This window comes from Zootoca vivipara, chromosome 4 (genome assembly GCF_965207765.1).
Source record: "Zootoca vivipara chromosome 4, rZooViv2.hap1.1, whole genome shotgun sequence".
Taxonomy (NCBI): domain Eukaryota; kingdom Metazoa; phylum Chordata; class Lepidosauria; order Squamata; family Lacertidae; genus Zootoca; species Zootoca vivipara.
In genome coordinates, this window is record NC_142587.1 from 70,623,468 (window position 1) to 70,643,269 (window position 19,802).

Consider the following 19,802-nt stretch of genomic DNA (forward strand, 5'->3'; position numbering starts at 1 on the left):
CATACACAAAACAAATTAGTTTGGTGAAATGTTATGGATCGGATCCATACAAAGCTAATTGAACTTAGGTCCATTTAAATTATTGGGGCTTAAGCTGAGTCAGGATTGAGTTGTACCATTAGTTTCAATGGGACTTCAGTTCAGCTTATTGAGGATGATGTCCAATGTTCATCATACTCAGAGTAGACCCATTAATCTCAATGGGTCTGCTCTTGAGTACAATTAACAACTTTAGTCTAGATCCATCTCTGCATCTATTTATTTAACTGAAACTCAGTGTTATTGTGCAATATATGTGCAGGTACTTAAAGAGATTTGTTTGTGATGTAATTTTGCAGAAGAAACCTATTCCACTACAGAGGACATAGAAGCCAAGGAGACTCCATCAGATCTTCCACCAAATGGCTGGCGATCAGTTAGAAGTTTCCCCCAGTTTCCAGATTCTAAGCATCTTCTTGATTTCAGGGAATCTGAGAAATTCAGCAGGCGCTTGTTGCGAAGAAAAAGATCAATTTTCTTTCCTACTGGAGTTAAAGTGTGTCCAGATGAGTCTATTGAGCAGGCTATTGCTAACCATCTGAAATACTTCAAACTCAGAGGTAAGTGAGTGTTGTAAGGCTGAGACCAACTTTCTTGCAAATCAGTGCATTTAGTAGGGAGGCGAACCCTAGATGTCTGGTGAATAACTCATCAAAAAAGTCAATTAAAAGTTTCAAGAAGTTTCTTGAGACTTCTGATCAATTAGATACATGTGCAAACCTATTTATCTCTGAGATTTGTAAGCTTACTAAAAGAGGCCCATGCATGCTTATCAATGAAATGATGTCATAAAATATGTAGAGATAGTGAGTTTAGACCCATCCCTGCAAGCACAAGATGGAGATAGAAGATATCGTAAAAACTGTACAAGCATTGGAAATGTTCAGGCTAGGCTCAAAGTCCTTATGCGTATGTGGGTGTTTAAGGTTAACATGTTTACTACAGCTAGAGATGGAACCAGTTTGGAGGTGGTTTGTGATCATACTGTTGCTGTAAAGTGTACAAAATATCGGTCCACTGTGAAAGGCCTTTGCAAGACTAAGTAAGCTGTATTTATGTGGCAAACGCCAGGCATGCAACAGAACTTTTGAAGTTCCCTTTGCTAAAAACAAACCCCTCACCATGCCACCCAATATGTCACTTGTACATACCACAGAAGTTTCAGAGGCAGCCCATAATGCACTGCCAGCTGTTGAGAGGGTAAAATGCAATTGAGTACACATTGAAATATGAGAGCAGACCTCAACAAGGTTTATTTTAGCTCACATCTCAATGACAATTGGTCTTCTGTGCCTGCCTGTGTGAAATTGGCCTATGCTCTAAATATTTGTTCCCTGATATCCTCACAGCTGGAACCAATTTGCAAATCTCTTGTCAGTCTCCCCACAGAAGCAGAGCACTTGACAGCACACAACAGGGGTACCATTTAGAGAGGAGCACAAATTTACATTTAGAGAGGAGCCAAATAACATTATTTGTCAAGAGCCCCTATTTGTAGGGTTATTTCCCTCTAACATTTTGGATATTAAATTAAAGACACTCCCATGTACTTACGATTAGCGTGCTTAAGAAATGTGTTCTTTGCAAAATTTTAGTCTGAAATGGCAAGATCTAAACCTCCTGCCCTCATGTGCTGATTGGGATGTATTCATGAGATCCCATGCTTCTCTAGATATTGCAATGCAGTTCTTGACACAAAAAGCATACAAAAATGTGCTTTAAAATTCATGTTTTGAAAAATGCATGTTTTGTGGGAAATGCATTCAAAATGGGTTAACAAAAACAAAACCACAAGGGATCATGATGTAGGAAAGTATATTGAACAAAGTTCCTCACTGAACATTGGGTTTTTAATCGAAGGAGGATTGTACAGCCTAGCATTTGAACTATGCACCTTTCACCTCCTATCAGTCCTCTTTCTCTGCCACTACTATTAGATAAGCTTAAGGATGCTGACAAGGTTTTCCTTTCTTGCGTAGAGGAATGCATTGCCATGGGTGGGGAAGGTTAGAGGGAGGCTCCTTTAAGAGCCTTTCTGCATCAGGCCAAAAGCCCATTAGTCCAGCATCTTCTTCTCACAGCGACCAATCGAGATGCAAGTAAGACCCGAGCAGAGAAACATTCTCCTCACTTGTGATTCCCGGCAACTGGTATTGCATCTGATATTGGAGGTAGAATGTAACTGAGAGCCAGTGTGGTGTAGTGGTTAAGAGCGGTAGACTCGTAATCTGGTGAACTGGGTTCGTGTCCCTGCTCCTCCACATACAGCTGCTGGGTGACCTTGGGCTAGTCACACTTCTTTGAAGTCTCTCAGCCTCACTCACCTCACAGACTGTTTGTTGTGCGGGAGGAAGGGAAAGGAGAATGTTAGCTGCTTTGAGACTCCTTCGGATAGTGATAAAGCGGGATATCAAATCCAAACGCTTCTTCAAACCAATGAGGCTAGCAGCCATTGACAGCTGTATCCTCCATTAATTTGCCTATTCCTCTTTTAAAGCCACCCTAGCTGTTGGCTGGCACTACCACTTTATGGGAGCAAATTCCATAGTTCTAGTTTTGCGCTGTATGATGCAGAGCTTTATTTTGTCTGGCTGAAATCTTACAACATTCAGCTTCACTCGACGCCCTCATGTTCTAGAACTAAGAGGGAGGAAAAACTGTTTATGCATTCATTTTAGGGGAATTATTCCATCGCCTTAGTGACCCTCCACCCTTCTCCTTCTGCGTACACTCTGTACCTTTGAAGTACATTTGAATCTCATTCTTTCCCTCAAAGAATTCCAGGCACTGTAGTCTACCCCTCACAGAGTTACAGTTCCCAGCATTCTTTAACATCCACCCACACACGCAGTCAAAAGCTGGAGGATTCATATGTGCTGCCAGAAAAGTTAATCTTATTGGTTTAAAATTTCTAATTTAAGCAACCCACCCCACTAAACCTGGCAATTGTAGAGGCATCCCGTATTAATTTTCTCACTACCCTCTTGAGTAACCAATAATTGCACATTTGTCTGTGCGGTTTTAAAAGAAGATAGTTTGCCTGAGTCAATATACTAGTTGCTGTACACGATTCAACCCTTAAGAAGTACAAATGGGATTATGGCTGGATTACATCTGAGCACTGCTCATTTACACAAATGACCAAGCAAGCTACGCCTTGTAAGCATCCCATACCTGTCATGTGCTGTCCCTCCAGTTAACCTAGCAAATCCCTTTCTATAGAATGAGACGTAATAGGCTAAATCACTCTTACTGCTGGGAAAGATAAATAGCTCTTGGAACAATAAAACCCATGCCAAACAAGTGCTTCCTGAAAAGAATCATGCCTCTTGTAAGAAACAGAGTCTTGTGAGAATTTTTCAGTCGTACAATTTCAGAAAGAGAATGTAATAAAGGAATTTGGTAGAAACAACAATATTTATAACAGAAAACTGTTCTCAAATAAGGTACCCATAGATGTAAGGATGAAAAGGAACAGGTCACAGAAGGGTTCAGGATCGATGAGAGGGAGTTGTATTATACATCCTTGATGAGTGGCATGGACCTTGTCCAATAGGTGCTTGTGATTCTTGCAGAAACATATTTCAAATAGTACTCCAATTTTTGATGGCCTTAATTGCTGGGGAAAGAATCATATTTTCCTATTGACTATACTGAGGTTTGAGTAACGGGCAAAATGTAGTATCTGAAACAGAAGCTGGTCATGCCAATGAAGAAGAACTTCACATTTCCTGTGTGAAAGTCCTCATCTACTGTAGTAGATGTACAGTAGACTTTAGACTGTTTATTGCAGCCCAACAAAGTCAATTCACATAGCTTGTACCAACATGTTGGCTTTTGCATTGCTAACTTTTTTGCACTTTAAATTTTAATACTGTATTTTAATCTGTATTTTAATTAATTGTTTTTATGTTTTATTGTGGTTCTGTTGGTGTCAGCCGCCCTGAGCCCGGTTTTTGACTGGGGAGGGCGGGGTATAAATAAAAATTAATTATTATTATTATTATTGTAAACTGCTTATTACAATCAAGCAGTATATAAATTTTGTTAATGAGATAAATAAATATTGAAAATCTAGGCTGTTCAAAGGGATCCAGTTGCAATAGATGCTTTAGCTATCCGTTATTAGCCAAAATGTGAGATGGGTTGCTGCAAAATCAGCTTTAGGATTTACTACTCCTGGCCAGGGTTTGTGCATGACAGAGGAAGGTGCAAAGCCAGCTCCTTTTCTTCCTCTGCTGTTTTTCAAGCTTTACATCAGATATGAGGAATCCAAGGCCTCTCCAAATATTGTTGGACTCCAACTCCCATCAGCCCCAGCCACTATGGCCGGTGGTCAGGGGTGATGGAAGCTAGAGTCCAACAACATTTGGAGGGTCGCAATCTCCCAAAACCTGCTTTAGGTGCACGGAAACAGTATGAGCTAAGCTTGAACCCCTGACCCACTGAAACCCACCAGTTTTTCCCTCAGACCTACTCAAATGCATTCTGTGGCCTGGAGGTCCTACTCAGGCAACAGTATGTGTTATTTCAACAGCTGATAGCACTGTTGGATACCTACCTCTTGTTGACTATATAGGTCCGACCACCCGAGTAGAATGCTACAGGAGTTTACTCAGCAGCTTAGGTTCAAAATATGCTTCTGTGTTGGACCGGTCGTGGTTTTCATGATACCACACAACTCTCTTTAAGATGGGGTTCAGTGGTATGCAAAATCACAGACTGCTGGTAAGCAGGCAAGTGGCTAATTGCACCTCTTTCAACCATGCTAATGATTTAAACATACTTAGAGTAATGAGGTTCTCTTTCATATTTCAATATTGCTAAGTGTGCACAATAAGAATTTCTAGCGGTAGCGTGTTTCGTTTTCCCGTCTGGTTTTTGTGGGTTTCCCTGGCACAGCAGAAGGTGCACTGACTTCCTGAAGCTTTATCCCTTCTGTCCACCAGAGAGGACATACCTTTCTAAGTTCATGTTTGGCTAATGCAATAAGAACCTACAGATGGTGCCGAGCTTTTGAGACTGGGCTCAGTGGGGTGGCTGCTGTCACACTAACTAACTGGAAGGACGGATACTAAATCCCTAAGCCAGCAAGAGCTGATTGAGGCAGTTAAAAGGAAGAACAGCTTGCATTCAGATACCGTAGCCTTGCCTAATTCATTTTTTAAATGAAACCCTCAATTAAAAGGGGATGAGTAGAGAGGTGTCATAATCAAGAGGACTAGGAGCATGAAACTATTAAAGAAAACAACAGGGGTTCTTAGCAAGAAAATTGGCCTGTGTTAAATAAAATTGCCTTTAATTAACATTTGCAATTACAGCAAGTGTCAGAGTAGCCAGACCATTGTCTGTTGGCATTTGAAAACTTAGTAGAAGCAGACACCAGTCCTTTACCACAGTCTTCTCTTCATCTACATATCATCCCCTTTCTCCTGCACTCAATGCCCTGTATGTCCATATTGCTCCCTCCCCGCATGGTGAACTGGATCACTTGCTAGAATTGTAAACAGACAAACCCACATATTATTTAGTGTTCTTATTAAATATTTTTCTTTCTCCAAACCTTTATTAGGCATTACAGATATAGACCACCTTATAGAATCCATATAAAAAAATTTAAAATATATACAAAGAAACAGCCATTTAAGTAATTTCTGTTCTTGTTAAATGAACTTTGGTCTGCATGCACATTAAAGCTGTAAAATGCATTTTGTTGTTCTTTTTCTCAATTTGGATCAAAGCTTTTTTGGGGGGAAAGCCCATCAAAATGCAGTATTTAATAAGAAGCAAGAGGATGGATATTGGGTGGATGTGGATTGAGACTAATGTCATGCATACATTGCTTCCCAAAACAGAAGTCGAAGTGCACTTGATGCAGAGTAAACAGGAGTGTGTTGAAAGCCTTGGTTTCCCAAACTTTTCTCGTGGATTATTCCCACACATTGAAGCTCTGTCCTCTACCTGTCTTTCTTTAATTATTGTCACAACACACTCCCCAACCCCAACCCCCGATGATTGGAAATTGCCACTGTTCAGTATAGAACCAAACATGAGACACCTTAGAAAGCAGGTGCTGGTGGTGACCAAGACTATTTCTTGAAGGTAGCGCTACTTCCGCTGCGAAGGTGACCAGATTAGGGCCCCTATACTTTTTAAGACTTGTGTAGCGGATGACATTATTTTAGGAGGTGCCTCGTTATGCTGCTTGCACCCCCTCCATTGGCCTTCGGCCCAAAAGTCTGGCCCTGATGGTATCAGTGCATCAGCATTAGAGCTGAAAGAAAATTTAGAGAATATCAAAATGTTCCTGAACATGTTCCTTGCAAACTTTTGCATTTGTATTCTACTCTACCATTAATGATATTGTTGGTTTGAGGGGATATGTGTGTGTGTGTGTTTATATATGGCGTAATTATTATTGTATTGAGGTTGGTTTCTGAGATTTCACATTGCCACAGAGTTCAGCCACAAGAGTAATTTTTGAACAGTGTCCCATGAAGTTAAATCCCAAAAGCAAGTTTTTTAAAAAATTGAAATGTCAGATTTTGAAGTTGTATTTAAATTCTACTCTTCAGCTATTGCAACTCAAATTTACCTATGATGTATCACTCTCAGTGTGACAAAAATGTAGCTTTCAAATAGGAAGCCACAGTCCCTACTCAAATGCCAAACATAAGGAGGCAGATTCCTTACGGCACCTATTTCAAACACTACTTCGGTCTATAATCTCCTACAGGAAATCTATTGCAACTGCCAAACCCATCTACAGCAGGCCAAAGTTATCTGTCTGGAGGTCGTGTCAATGAAAGCAGTCTGTTTATAACTGCTTAATAAGGAAGAAGAGTGTGGCATTTATCTGACTCATCATTATGTTAGCTGCGTTTGGCACATACGAAAGATTACAGAAATAACAATAATAAATTACTAATACATGACTGACTTGACGCAGACAGTAAAGATGTAATGTAAATGTCTACATAAGTTTATTTAAAACAAAACAAAACGGTATAAGCTTATTTTAAAAGCTCCTTATCTTTAGGGGAAATGAGAAGGAAAAGCACAATTGATGTAAATGAACATAAAAATATGGGCGGTATAATTTTTTGTGTTGAATAAAATTTGGGTTTTATGGTCGTTGATACTACAAAGGCTTGCACTGTCTTTGAAATTAAGTCCAGGCAGTATCCAGCATAGAGTTGTCCCAACCCCCACCTTTCTAAGCTGATTGACGAAAACCACTTTCCTGAGACTAGTTCAAGGTCATCCTTTTCTGCCAGGGCCTGCTTCTGCCTCTTAAGACTTTCACTGAAACAAACCCCACCCCACTTGTCCTCCCTTCTGTGTGTAACCTCTGAACAAGGTTGTGGCCAGCATGATTGAATGTCGGTACTTGATTTTTGTGGGCTAAATCCACTTCATTCTCCCCACCCCTCCTATTTCTTCCCCTCTTTCCCCTAAGCAACAAGAAAAAACCTTCGTCTTGCTTTTTTAAAATCTTAGGTGCTCAGATGAATGGCGGGAGGGGTAGGTAGAGGTGGGGGAGAGAGTGATTTGCAGGTACAAACTGCGGAGCTAAAAAGAGCCTGCTAAGAGAGCATTTCAGTGCTGCTGCAGTTCCATTTCCTTCTCACTATGCTCCTGTAGCCATTGGACAACTCTGATCCATTCTGCTGAGAAGTACAAGAGGAATATTTCAATGGCTGCACCTGGAATCTCTAGAGTAATTCTGCCCTCCCTTTCCTGAAAGGCATGTAGGCCACCATTCATGGCGCCACCCCATTTTATCCTTGCAACAGTCCTACTAGGTAAGTTAGGCAGAAATGCGGTGACTGGCCCAAGATCTGAATTAGACGATCTGCGCTCCCCAATCCAAATCCCACACGCTGAATATAGTTCCTGATGCTAGCTGTTGTTAACCTGAGGGAAAAACTTTGCAGCCCCCCCCCCCATTTCCAGGGGCTGAGCGATCTAGATTAGAATGGCAGGAAGTATGTAGTAGTGAGGCTGTAGCAGGAAGGTGGAACTACTAAAAACCAGGGTTACCCCCTCGCAAAAGTGAGCCAACTCACCATTGGATTTGAAGCATTGTCTCCGTGTTCAGAGGCAGTATACTGCTGCTCCAAAATTAAATTTTGAAAATAAAAGTTAACAAATCAATGAATGAAGAGGTGTAAGATCTGATGATACGGAGACAAACAGCAGAGGAGGCCTGTTGCCTTCATGCCCTGCTTGTGTGCAGGCCCGGCTCTAGGTATAGTCCTGGTGGCGGGGCGCCAGGGTGCCGAGCCGGCAGGGGTGGCGCTGCATGGCGAAGCCGCGCTGCGAGGGCGGGGGCGCCGGAGCGATCTCCGCGCCTCAGCGCCAGGGCGCCCGACCTGCTTGAGACGGCCCTGCTTGTGTGGCCTTTCCAGACCTGGAGTGGGATTCAGCTGTGGCAACCCACCAGCGCAGCAGCTACACTGCTAGGAAGAGCCCCATTCTAGCATAGGCCAATAATAATAATAATAAGATACAGTAAAGGAGCCGTGGATGGTTAAGTCCAGTCAAAGGTGACTATGGAGTTGCAGCTCTCATCTTGCTTTCAGGCCGAGGGAACAGGTGTTTGTCCACAGACAGCTTTCCAGGTCATGTGGCCAGCATGACTAAACTGCTTCTGGCGCAATGGAACACCGTAATGGAAACCAGAGCACACGGAAATGCCGTTTACCTTCCCGCTGCAGTGGTAGCTATTTATCTACTTGCATTGGCATGCTTTCGAATGGCAGGAGCTGGGACCGAGCAACGGGAGCTCACGCTGTCATGCGGATTCAAACCGGCAAACCCAAGAGGCTCAGTGGTTTAGACCACAGCGCCACCCGCATCCTATAGGGCTATAGCTGGATCCAACAGGCAGCTTGGACTGGCTGAAATGTTGTGCTGTGTTAACCTATCATGCACTGTTTTGTACCATTATGCTACTTCTGCTTGCACAACAAAAATATATTGCACAGCAATGTCTACTTTCCCACTTCTTGCAGTAATATGACAATGGATTTTGCTCCTGGGCATTTATTTATTTTTTATTTTTTACCCAGCTGAAAACAGGATGCGAGACTAGATGAGTGGTGTGATCAAGCAGGATGCTTCTTAACATAGAATCAGAGTTGGAAGAAATCTTAGACGTCTTCTTGTCCAACCATCCCTGCTCAGTGCAGGATCTGCAATGCATTATGGGACTTACGTTATCCCTGAGAGATGGTTGCCCGGCATCTGCTTAAATACCTCCACTGCCTCTCAAGGCTGTTTGTTTCATTGCTGAACAGCTTTTACCATTAGGAACTTTCTCCTAATGTTTGGGTGAACTGTTTCCTTGCAGTTTCTGCTCACTGGGGCTATGCTTGCCTCCTGGAGCAACCAAGTTCAAGTCTGCTTCATTTTTTTGCATAACAACCTGTGATGCTAGTGGACAACAATAATACTTTACATTTTTTTCCTTTGCAGTGTGCCAGGAAGCAGTATGGGAAGTCTTCAAAACATTCTGGGATAGGCTTCCAGCACATGAAGAGTACCAAAATTGGCTACATCTCTGTGAAGAAGAAACTATGAGTATATTTGAGATGGGCACCAACTTCAGTCAGTCTGAGGAGCATCAAAGCCTCATAATGAAGGTAGGTAAGGGAACAGATAAAAAATCTCTCAGCCTGAAGCCTTTGACTAGTAAAAAAAGACCAATATATTATTTTGCTGGCTGGACTTTTATTTAATGCCTTGAAACGGAATTAGGTCACACAATTAAATTCCAGTAATGCTTGCTTAGCTTTTTGAACTTCCTCTTTAGCTTATTGCTTATTATTATTATTATTATTATTATTATTATTATTATTATTATTATCAGCAGTATACCCGGAGGTCTCAGGGCGGTTCACAGAATAAAATCAAAATATAAAACCACAAAATACATAATCAAAATAAAAACAACAACCAAATAGCCACCCCCCCCCACAAAAAAACCCTGGCTTCACAAACACCAGAGCTAACAATCCACAAACTGGTCTGTTTTCATTCCCCAGTGTTTTTATATCATTTTTTGTTATTTTTGTGCTGTTTCAATGTTGATTTATGTATTAAAAATTATTGTTGCCAAAAGATACATAACCAAAGCAAAGGAGAAGATCCCCAATTATGGGGGCGAAAGAGCCCAAGCCATCTAATGAAGATTTTGGAGATACTGGGTAGAATTCAATGTTGCTTGTATATTGTATTTTATTGCATTACAATTTGAATTCCATAGAATTCACATTGTGATACAGCACAAGAAGTAAAAGCAATAAAGTGCAATTAAAATCAATACTGTATGAGTATTTATTGCAATGGATGTGGTCCCATCTTCAACCATGAGCCCACAGCCATGCAGTGGACCACCTGAGTGATATTCATAGTCCACTGATTTGTTTGGCTTAGCATTATCTGTGAACCTGGGTGGGGATAAATAATCCAAGCTGGTTTGAATCATCTGTGCCTAATTTGCCTTTCAACAGCACAACAATAAACCTTAGGTTACGTACAAGATTGTGTTTTAATTTGCCTTTCAGGCACCTTCAGACAATAAGCTATTCTTGTGTTCTGGCATAGCATGCTTGGGTTGATCTATAGGGAATAGAGACAAATTGGTTTAGGGGTTGTTGGTCCTGGCATTTAGACAAAGGACCAAACTTAACGAGTTTTGTGGTTGCTTCCAACTCTGATTCCATGCTTTTGTTATTTCACTAAGTTTTTCCACTTTCTTCTTGGTGCTCAAAAAATAATATTTCTAAGTGCCTTGTGTGGCAAGGAAATAAAGAAACGCTACAGCTTACCTTCCAGTCAGCTACGTTTGTAAGAAAAATGATGTTACGACATTCAGTTGTTATCCGGATGTGCAAAGTGATAGTGTGGCATGCAAAGGGGGATATTTTTTTATCAATTTTTGCATGTGTCCCAAAGCCTAATCAACGAATTAGTAATATTTGGCAGTGATATGAAGTTCTTCCAAAGGGCTATACTAACCAACCCACTTTCTCAACAGCCAATGCAAAACTTGCTTCTATCCACCACCTGATCATTGGCTGAGCTAGCATTGGGTGGGTGTGGGACATGGCATGCATAAACTGAGGGGGGAAAGACTGGTGCTTTTTTCAATGGGAACATTTTGATGATGTTCTAATGTTATTTGTGCCAGGAATGAAACTGGGTAGGGAGGGGAGGAGGGCTACCTAGCCAAAGATCTCAGCACCAAACTAAGATATGGGCATTATATTAAATAGAAATATTCGTTTTTATGATAACACGTCACTAACTACTGAAGTATTTTATTTTATTTTTGCATTTTGAAAACAGTTAATATTTTTAATAGCATGATCGGTATGTATATTACAGCTCCTTTGATATTTGTAGCTCATAGAAATATTTAATCACGTATCTTCAATGTTCAGATGCACAAGATTAAAGTAATACGGGATCAGAAAGGGGATTCCCTAATCCTTAGAGGATTTATTGTCAAAGAACATATTGCAGGAGGAGTTAGCAGCCAGCAGCAGTTCTATTTAGCTGATTGCAGCCTCTGGGAGCTTGTGACCAGGACTTGTAATTAGGGGTGTTTGCAGGGGTCTTTTGAAGGGGAGGCCCAGAGTGTTGTCTCGTGGATGGCGAGGGAGCTGCTGCAGTGACTTGCAACATCTGTACCATGTTTGTCTTCCTGCGTGAGGGTACGCATATCCACACCTGCAGTAAGTGCAAGCCTTCTTGGAAGAGAAAGTATGGCAACTTGAGCCCCACCTACCCACACTTTGAGCCACTGGGCAAGACAAGGAAATGAGTGATAGAGCAGAGTGGACTGTCCTGAAACTGTGATGCAGGTGGGGTGCCCCTAGGGAGGAGGGAGACCACCCATTGCAGGAGAGAAATCCTTGGAGGAATGTGGCACACCGAAGCAGGACTGTCGGGAGCCATGCTATGTCACTGGAGCTGCAAAATCGATTCCAGACCCTCACCCCAGACATTGATTCTGGGCCAACGGAGCAAGGACAGCGGTTGCAGACCTCAGAATACACGCAGGTGGCTGTGGAAGGTACAATGTACAGAGCGATTCCTGCTACTCCCCTAGGAGGAAGAGAAATGTGGTGGTAGGTGACTCCCTGCTGCCTGGCTGACAATTTCATTTCCCGGAAGGTGGAAGAACCAACAAGGGGATTATCTATCTGGGAGCTGGTTCTCACCAACAGGGAAGAACTGATCGACAAAGTGAAAGTACTGGGAAACTTGGAAGGAAGTGATCATGTCCTCTTGGGTTTCATGATATAGAGGCAAGGGAAAGTTGAATGTAATCAGACATGCACTCTGGACTTTAATTACGCTGAAGTTTAAGGAAATACTGGGTGATGGTCTGAAATACAGTGGTACCTTGGTTTAAGAACTTAATCCGTTCTGGAAGTCCGTTCTTAAACCGAAACCGTTCTTAAACCAAGGCGCACTTTCCCTAATGAGGCCTTCCGCCGCCGGTGCTCTTCTACCGTTTGGCTTCCGTTCTTAGACCGAGGTAAAGTTCGCAAACCAGGACACTACTTCTGATTTTGTGGAGTTCATAAACCGAATCGTTTGTAAACAGGGCTGTTCTTAAACCAAGGTACCACTGTACTCAAAGAGGAAGGAGTCCAAGATAGATGGGAATTTCTTAAAGGTGCAATATTGTAGCTACGATGGCAGACAATTCCAACAATAAAGAAAAGTGGGAGGCATCTGAAGAGGCCAGTGTGGCTGCATAAGGAGCTTACAGATGAGCTGAGAATTAAGAAGGGCATGTAAAAGAAGTGGAAGAAAAGGGAAATCACAAAGGAAGACAATGCACAAGTTGCCAACAGTTATAGGGAGAAGGTCAGGTGGACTAAAGCTGAGAATGAGCTCAGATATGCAAGAGAGGTTAAAAATAATTTTTAAAGGTTTCTTTGGTTATTTTCAAAGCAAGAGGAAGAACAAGCAGGTGGTAGGTCCTCTGTATAGAGAAGACAGAGAAATGCTATTGGGTGACAGAGAGAAGGTGGAATTGCTCAACACCTAGTTTGCTTCTGTCTTCACCCGATAGGAGAACAGTGCCCAACCTGGTGGTAACAGAATAAATGATACAAGGAGGGAGCTGCAGCCCAATATAGGAAAAGAGGGTAGTAAAGGAACACTTTGCTACTTTAAATGAATTCAAATCTCCAGGTCCTGATGAGCTGCACCCAAGGATACTAAAGGAGCTTGTGGGTGTAATCTCAAAGCCTCTATAATCTTTGAGAATTCTTGGAGAACAGGTGAGGTTCCTGCAAACTGGAGGCAGGCAAATGTTGTGCCCATCTTCAAAAAAAAAACAAAAAAAAACCAAGGTAACTCCTGAGTGGTCAGATTGACGTCAATCCCAGGAAAGGACCTAGAACAGATAATTAAATGGTTGGTATGTAAGCTCTTCAAAAAGGATGCTGTGGTTACTAAGACCCAGAATGGATTTCACAAAAACAAGTAATGCAAAATGAATCTCCTTCCTTCCTTCCTTCCTTCCTTCCTTCCTTCCTTCCTTCCTTCCTTCCTTCCTTCCTTCCTTCCTTCCTTCCTTTCTTTCTTTCTTTCTTATTTTTAATGGAGTTACAAGCTTTGGAGGATCAGGGGATCAGGGGAATACTGTGGATGTAATATATCTTGATTTCATTAAGGCTTTTGACAAAGTCTCCCATGATATTCTTGCAGATAAACTGATAAAATGTGGAATGGACGAGTTACCTGTTACGTGGATTTGTAGCTAGCTGACTGACCCAAGCCCAAAGTGTTCTCACTAATGGTTCCTCATCATCCTGGAAAAAAGTGACAAGTGGGGTGCTGCAGGATTCTGTCCTGGGTCCCTTGTTGTTCAACACCTTTAAGAAGGATATTAGCAAGCTGGAACGCATGCAGAGGAGAACAACCAATATGGTTCTGCAAGGTTCTGGAAACCAAGCTTTCTAAGGAACAGTTGAGGGAGTTGGGTATGTTTCACCTGGAAAAGAGGAGACTGGGAGGGGGTATGATAGTCCTCTTCAAATATCTAAAGGTCTATCGCAAGGAAGATGCAGCAGGCTTGAAGGTGGTGGACTCACCTTCATTGGAGGTTCTGAAGCAGAGGCTGGGTGGCCATCAGGGATGACTTAGCTGAGGTTCCTGCATTGCAGAAGGCCCTCGGGGTCCCTTCCAATTCCACACCCCTTTGTTGTGGCAGTTTAAGTAAAGAGCAAACTAATGTTAGTGTTTGGAATTTAACCCTTATTAATATGTAGTTCCGGTATGGGTATTACCCACATGACTGCTGTAGGAAATAGCAGCCCTGTTTCTTGTTCCCCCCTTTGCCTACCTAATATTGAGTTCAATTTCCCTTATATTCTGGTATCATTATGCTGAGTGTGTCCCTCCAGAAGCCTATGGAGAAAACTGGGGGAAGAGAAACAGACATGGTAGTGATGTCAGGGTACACCGTACATTGAATTAGACATTTCAAATAGAGATGCGGAGAATGCAATGTAGAGTTGGCAGTGGTGGTTTTGCATTTTTTGTAATGTATAGTTCTATCCTTAGTTACGTACAGTTCTACCAGAACTTGAAATAAGCAAACAAAATGACTTTTCTTCTCCATTCCATAAGGTTTCTTGGGTTTTATTGTGCCTCCTTCAAGAATGTTTGTTCTTGAACTATATTGTGTTTTGTTTCCTGGTGTGTCCACTCTCTGTCTAGTGATGCACACTCATTGCATTTTATTCATACACAGTACAGTAAGTTTGGGTTCAATATCTTGAGACAAGAATTAACATGGTGGTTTTATTAATTAGGAGAAAACAATAGCCAGTTTTCTGCTGGAGTTTCTTCAAATTCACCTTCACACCATTCGAAAGGGATCATCTCTAAACTCTCTCCCTAATGTTTATTGTAAGGAAATTCCAGTCACTGTATTCCAGTCACTGCACCCAGAATCTTTTGCCCCAGGATCAAACACAGAGAAAACTATGTGTAATTGGGTCAGAACCTGGCAGAGCACAGTGCTGATTGGTTGGAGGCTCACGGTGTCACAAACCCATCTTCCCATCACCCTGGGAACAGTTTTTCAATTCTTTGTGCGTGTGTGCTAAAAGTAAATAAAGAAGGCACCAGATGAACAAATGAACATAGAAGCAATTCTTTAAAAAACAGAAGTGGCCTGAAGCATAGTGGCTACTACCTCTGTTAAAAAAACATTGTAAAATGGAGGGGAGAAGTGGTGCTTGCTCTGTGGGAGAGAGAAAAACAATGATTCCTGTTTTTAAGGCACATTTGTGTGCACTTCAAGATTATCTTCCAGACTTTGGAGCAGAGGCCCAAGATTTTCCAGACATTTCCTATATCTTTGAGCTTGTTATCACATTAGTATTGCAAGTGGCTTCTTTTGGAAGTCTTTGGCAAATACTTTCAGACAAGTACAGTATGCCAAGGCTCAAGTTAGATATGAACAAGCACCACTTTATCCTTTCCCTCTTTTTAAACTAACAACATGTGCAGATGTCTTGTTGTTTATTCACAGTTATATTTACTTGGGATTCATCAACCCAAGCAGCTTAATTTGCCTCAACTTGCAACTCAAGTTTTTACCCAGGCACTTAGTACTATATTATACAGAGTACTATATTATACTTAGTTCTATATTATACAGAGCCACTGAGAAGACACAGGTTTTCTAGATATGCCTTTTTCACTTTTACTAGTAAACCCTGTCCAATTTTGTTACAGCTTATGGTTGAAACATATTAGTGTATGTCTGTTACTTGTTTATTAGTGAAGCACTTGATGTTACTTGCATTTTTTTAATATTAAAAAGCATAGACAGCCTTCTATACAGCTGCAAAGAAAACATTTCAAGTCTGTTTTAAGTACAATATACAGTGTGACACTAGATAGCGATGGTGAGCCTTATGGAAAATTAAATGTATATTTTAAATATCTTTTTTTAAAAACGCATTTTCAGAATGCTTTTTATATGTGTGTAGATTCCACCATAGAATTGGAGAGTTGGAAGGCATCCCTAGGATTGTCTAGTAGTCCAACCCTCAGGAATGATAAGAGTTCCCTGTGAAGAGGGATTGATTATGATTTTGACAGGCCTGTTTAGACTACGACCCTGTATATTTTTTGGAATTAGACAAAAGGCACTGGCAGGTCCAATGAAATAGTTGCAAGGTTACTTTAGTATTCTCGTTGCCAATTCAGAGCCAACGAGAAGCACACTAAGAACTCAGCCAGCCGGCATCTTTTCAGTGGAAAAGGAAACTTCACACACAGAGACATAGGATTGCCTTAGACAAGAGAGAAGTAGGCATTATACATCCAGAAACTAATCAGACTGGCAATTGAGTTTTACTCTAACAACGGCAGCAGGACACTATCCTTGACTGCACTTGAGTGCTTAGAGGGTATAGGGACAAGGCCACAAGCTTTCTTCTCCAACACCTCACTAATATTCCATGCTCTCTCACTGCCTAAGGCAGCTGCCTCACTCAGCCTAAAGGCAGAGCAGGTCCTGCGCACACATATAAACCTTTGCATGCAGCTGCCCCCACTACTGAATTGGGAATTCCTTGCAGGCAAGGAAGCTCTATGTGCATCTTGGGCCACGGAAGGGAGCACGAAGCATCTTGTTACTGAGCTGGGAAAATGCCCTTAGATATTAAATCCTGAGTTTGCCTGAAACTCATACACTGAGGGAGCAATGAAAATTGCTCGACTTGAAGAAAACTTTTGGAAGGCAGGCATAATACAATTCATTTTTAACTGGTATGCTCTTGGCATCTGTCCATCTCGGGAGACAATGGAGGAGCGAGACTTAGGGAGTGAAGGCAAATGGTTGGAAGGTTGCAGCACATGCTGTGGCTGTAGAGATTGATGCGGGAGAGACATGTTTTGTTGCAGCTAGGGCAGATGAAGGCACCCAGTTGTGCTGCTACAGAGGCACCACAGTATTTCTTCTCTCTGTGCTCTTCCAAATGGTTATTCCTCCTCTGGTCACTGCTGTGAGTACACAACCTGACTGCCTGTCTCCAGACAGCAGTTATCTGCTGTTGTTCTTATTTTAAATTGTATTGTTTTCACATTTTGATGTTTGCCACCTTGGGCTCCTATGGGTAGGACATAAATTTAATAAATAGAATAAAATAAAGCCAAGGGATGAGCATCAGTATTTCTGATCCAGTGCAGTGTGTTTCGTGCACTCTTTCAAAGCCACCTGCCCAAAGTCCTAAGCCCAGACAGCAGGAGTGAGTGCCTAATCCCACAATATCCAGGGTTACAGCACGCTTACATGTGCCATCAAACCGGAACACTTCTGGTAAGTGTTATTTTAAGCCTGCTGGTCTTGACCGGGTCACCTGCCTAAGCAATTTAGAGAGAGATGCGTTTTGGGAAAATAGTTATTTTCCTTATTTACTACTTAGAGGAATTGTATGGCCATGGAGCGGGAAAAAGGATCATTCTTGGTTGTTATTCAGGGAGCATATGGACTACTGATGCTTTGCTTTATTGGTGGTTTTAGAAAGGTGTCCAGAACGCAGAAATTTATTGTAATAATATTCTCTGGTCATCCAGAGTCGTAGGACTAAGGTGTTATGAAGTCAGACAAACACCTTCCAAGTGTCCTTCATTCAAGGGATATTCCTGATTTTATCCTTTATTTAGACGTTTGTGCAAAATTTCGTTAGGGTGTGAACTCAGTGGATTTTATTCATTTATTTTAAAAGTGAGTATTTATTGAACACATAATTAAAAAGTACCGGTACATTAATTTTTGTCCATCAAACAAAAAAACTAAAACTTAACTTTAAAAAATTCCAACTATGTTACTTTAAAAATACAAACTTTAAAAATGAGGCAGAAAATACCAAATTTTTGGTACTTTTTTTTAGCCTGAACACATGCCAATGATAAAAGTACACTTGTCACTCCCTTGATAGCTTGCTTTTATGCTGTCCCTTATATGATATTGCTTGCGTGCACACACATGACACACACACAGGACAACCAAAATATGCCATGCTATTCTTCTGAATTTGCCTGTAATATAATAGTTCTAGAGAACTGTAGTGATGAATGCCACACTAATTGTGGATGGCTTTCTGCATAGCTGTTCAACAGTTACACAAATCAGATTCCTCCAGTTGTTTGCGTCCAGTTTTGCTGGTGGTTCTCAGAAAGCTTGAATGGAGTTTGATCACATTAACAAGACCATATAAGTTTTCTGAAGCGACATAAAGAAAGGTGGATTTATATTTAACCTTTCCCCTCCCCCCCTTGATTTTTCTTAATATAAAATGCAGTAGGCAATGTGGTAAAGCACCATTTAATATAAACAAGGAAACCTAGCAAATGTGGTCGTTTGATTTGAGTAATCCATCTGAAGTTTTCCTGTCCACCTGAATAGATATAGCCAAGGATCTTTGCAAGGGGCTTTCTCTGTGTAGGCTCACCTGCGCTAGACAAGAATGGGAGCAGGGCCGTCTTAAGGTCATCGGGCGCCCTGGTGCAGGGATCCCTCAGGCGCCCCCCCCCACTCTTAAAAAAAAGAAAAACTCTTACCTGGCGTGCCGGGCAGCAGGAGCCTCACGGCGGCCCCTGCACCTCACAGCAGGGCCGGCTGCCTGTCCGATGCCGCTGGATTGAGTGGGGGAGGGGGCACCGCTGCTCCGTGCGGCCTTTCTCCCTTCTCCCAGCAGAGCGGGGTGACTGGGCAGGCCAGGCCAGGCCGGGTTCCTTCCCGCCAACAGGGCGCTGCATTTCATTGGTAGAGGTGCTGCCATGTGGAGAGGGATTGATTATGATTTTGACAGGCCTGTTTAGACTATGACCCTGTATATTTTTTGGAATTAGACAAAAGGCACTGGCAGGTCCAATGAAATAGTTGCAAGGTTACTTTAGTATTCTCGTTGCCAATTCAGAGCCAACGAGAAGCACACTAAGAACTCAGCCAGCCGGCATCTTTTCAGTGGAAAAGGAAACTTCACACACAGAGACAAAGGATTGCCTTAGACAAGAGAGAAGTAGGCATTATACATCCAGAAACTAATCAGACTGGCAATTGAGTTTTACTCTAACAACGGCAGCAGGACACCATCCTTGACTGCACTTGAGTGCTTAGAGGGTATAGGGACAAGGCCACAAGCTTTCTTCTCCATGTGGCGTCACCTCTACCAATGAAACGCAGCGCTGGGGTGAGGGATGACCCTGGCGCTGCAGAGCGGAACAGGGTCCTAGTGCCCCTGTTTCTCTTGCTTCCCTCCCTGCTCTCGCGGCGCGGCTGGTGGAGGGAAAAGGGAGGCCGCTGTGAAGCTCCCCCACTTGCTGGGGCGCCCCTCAGCACCCCCTGATCACCCAGGTGCTGTGGTGCATTGCGCCACTAGAGTCAATGGGCGAGCCGGGCCTGAATGGGAGCGGTATCACAGAGGGTGCAAAAATATAACTCTTAAATCTGCAAAATCCAAGTACTTACCTGAAATTTAATTTTCTATTTTTCTAGAAGCTGTCCTATGCTAAAGACCCAATGGGTGGGTGAGTATCAACATTACCCTGCATTTTACAAATAGTGTATATCATTAGACATATGATCTAGTTACAGGTAGGTAGCTGTGTTGGTCTGCCATAGTCGAAACAAAATTTAAAAAATTCCTTCCAGTAGCACCTTAGAGACCAACTAAGTTTGTCATTGGTATGAGCTTTCGTGTGCATGCACA

General features: G+C 42.2%; 1 protein-coding gene across 1 annotated transcript in view; it reads left to right on the plus strand.

The window, feature by feature from the left end:
* IMPG2 (interphotoreceptor matrix proteoglycan 2) overlaps positions 1–19,802 on the plus strand; it is a 64,874-nt gene that overhangs the window by 4,342 nt on the left and 40,730 nt on the right. Inside the window, exons 2-4 of the mRNA XM_088668136.1 lie at positions 339–599; positions 9,520–9,686; positions 19,589–19,620. Coding sequence (XP_088524262.1) covers positions 339–599; positions 9,520–9,686; positions 19,589–19,620 — 460 coding nt within the window. The remainder of the gene's footprint in view (positions 1–338; positions 600–9,519; positions 9,687–19,588; positions 19,621–19,802) is intronic.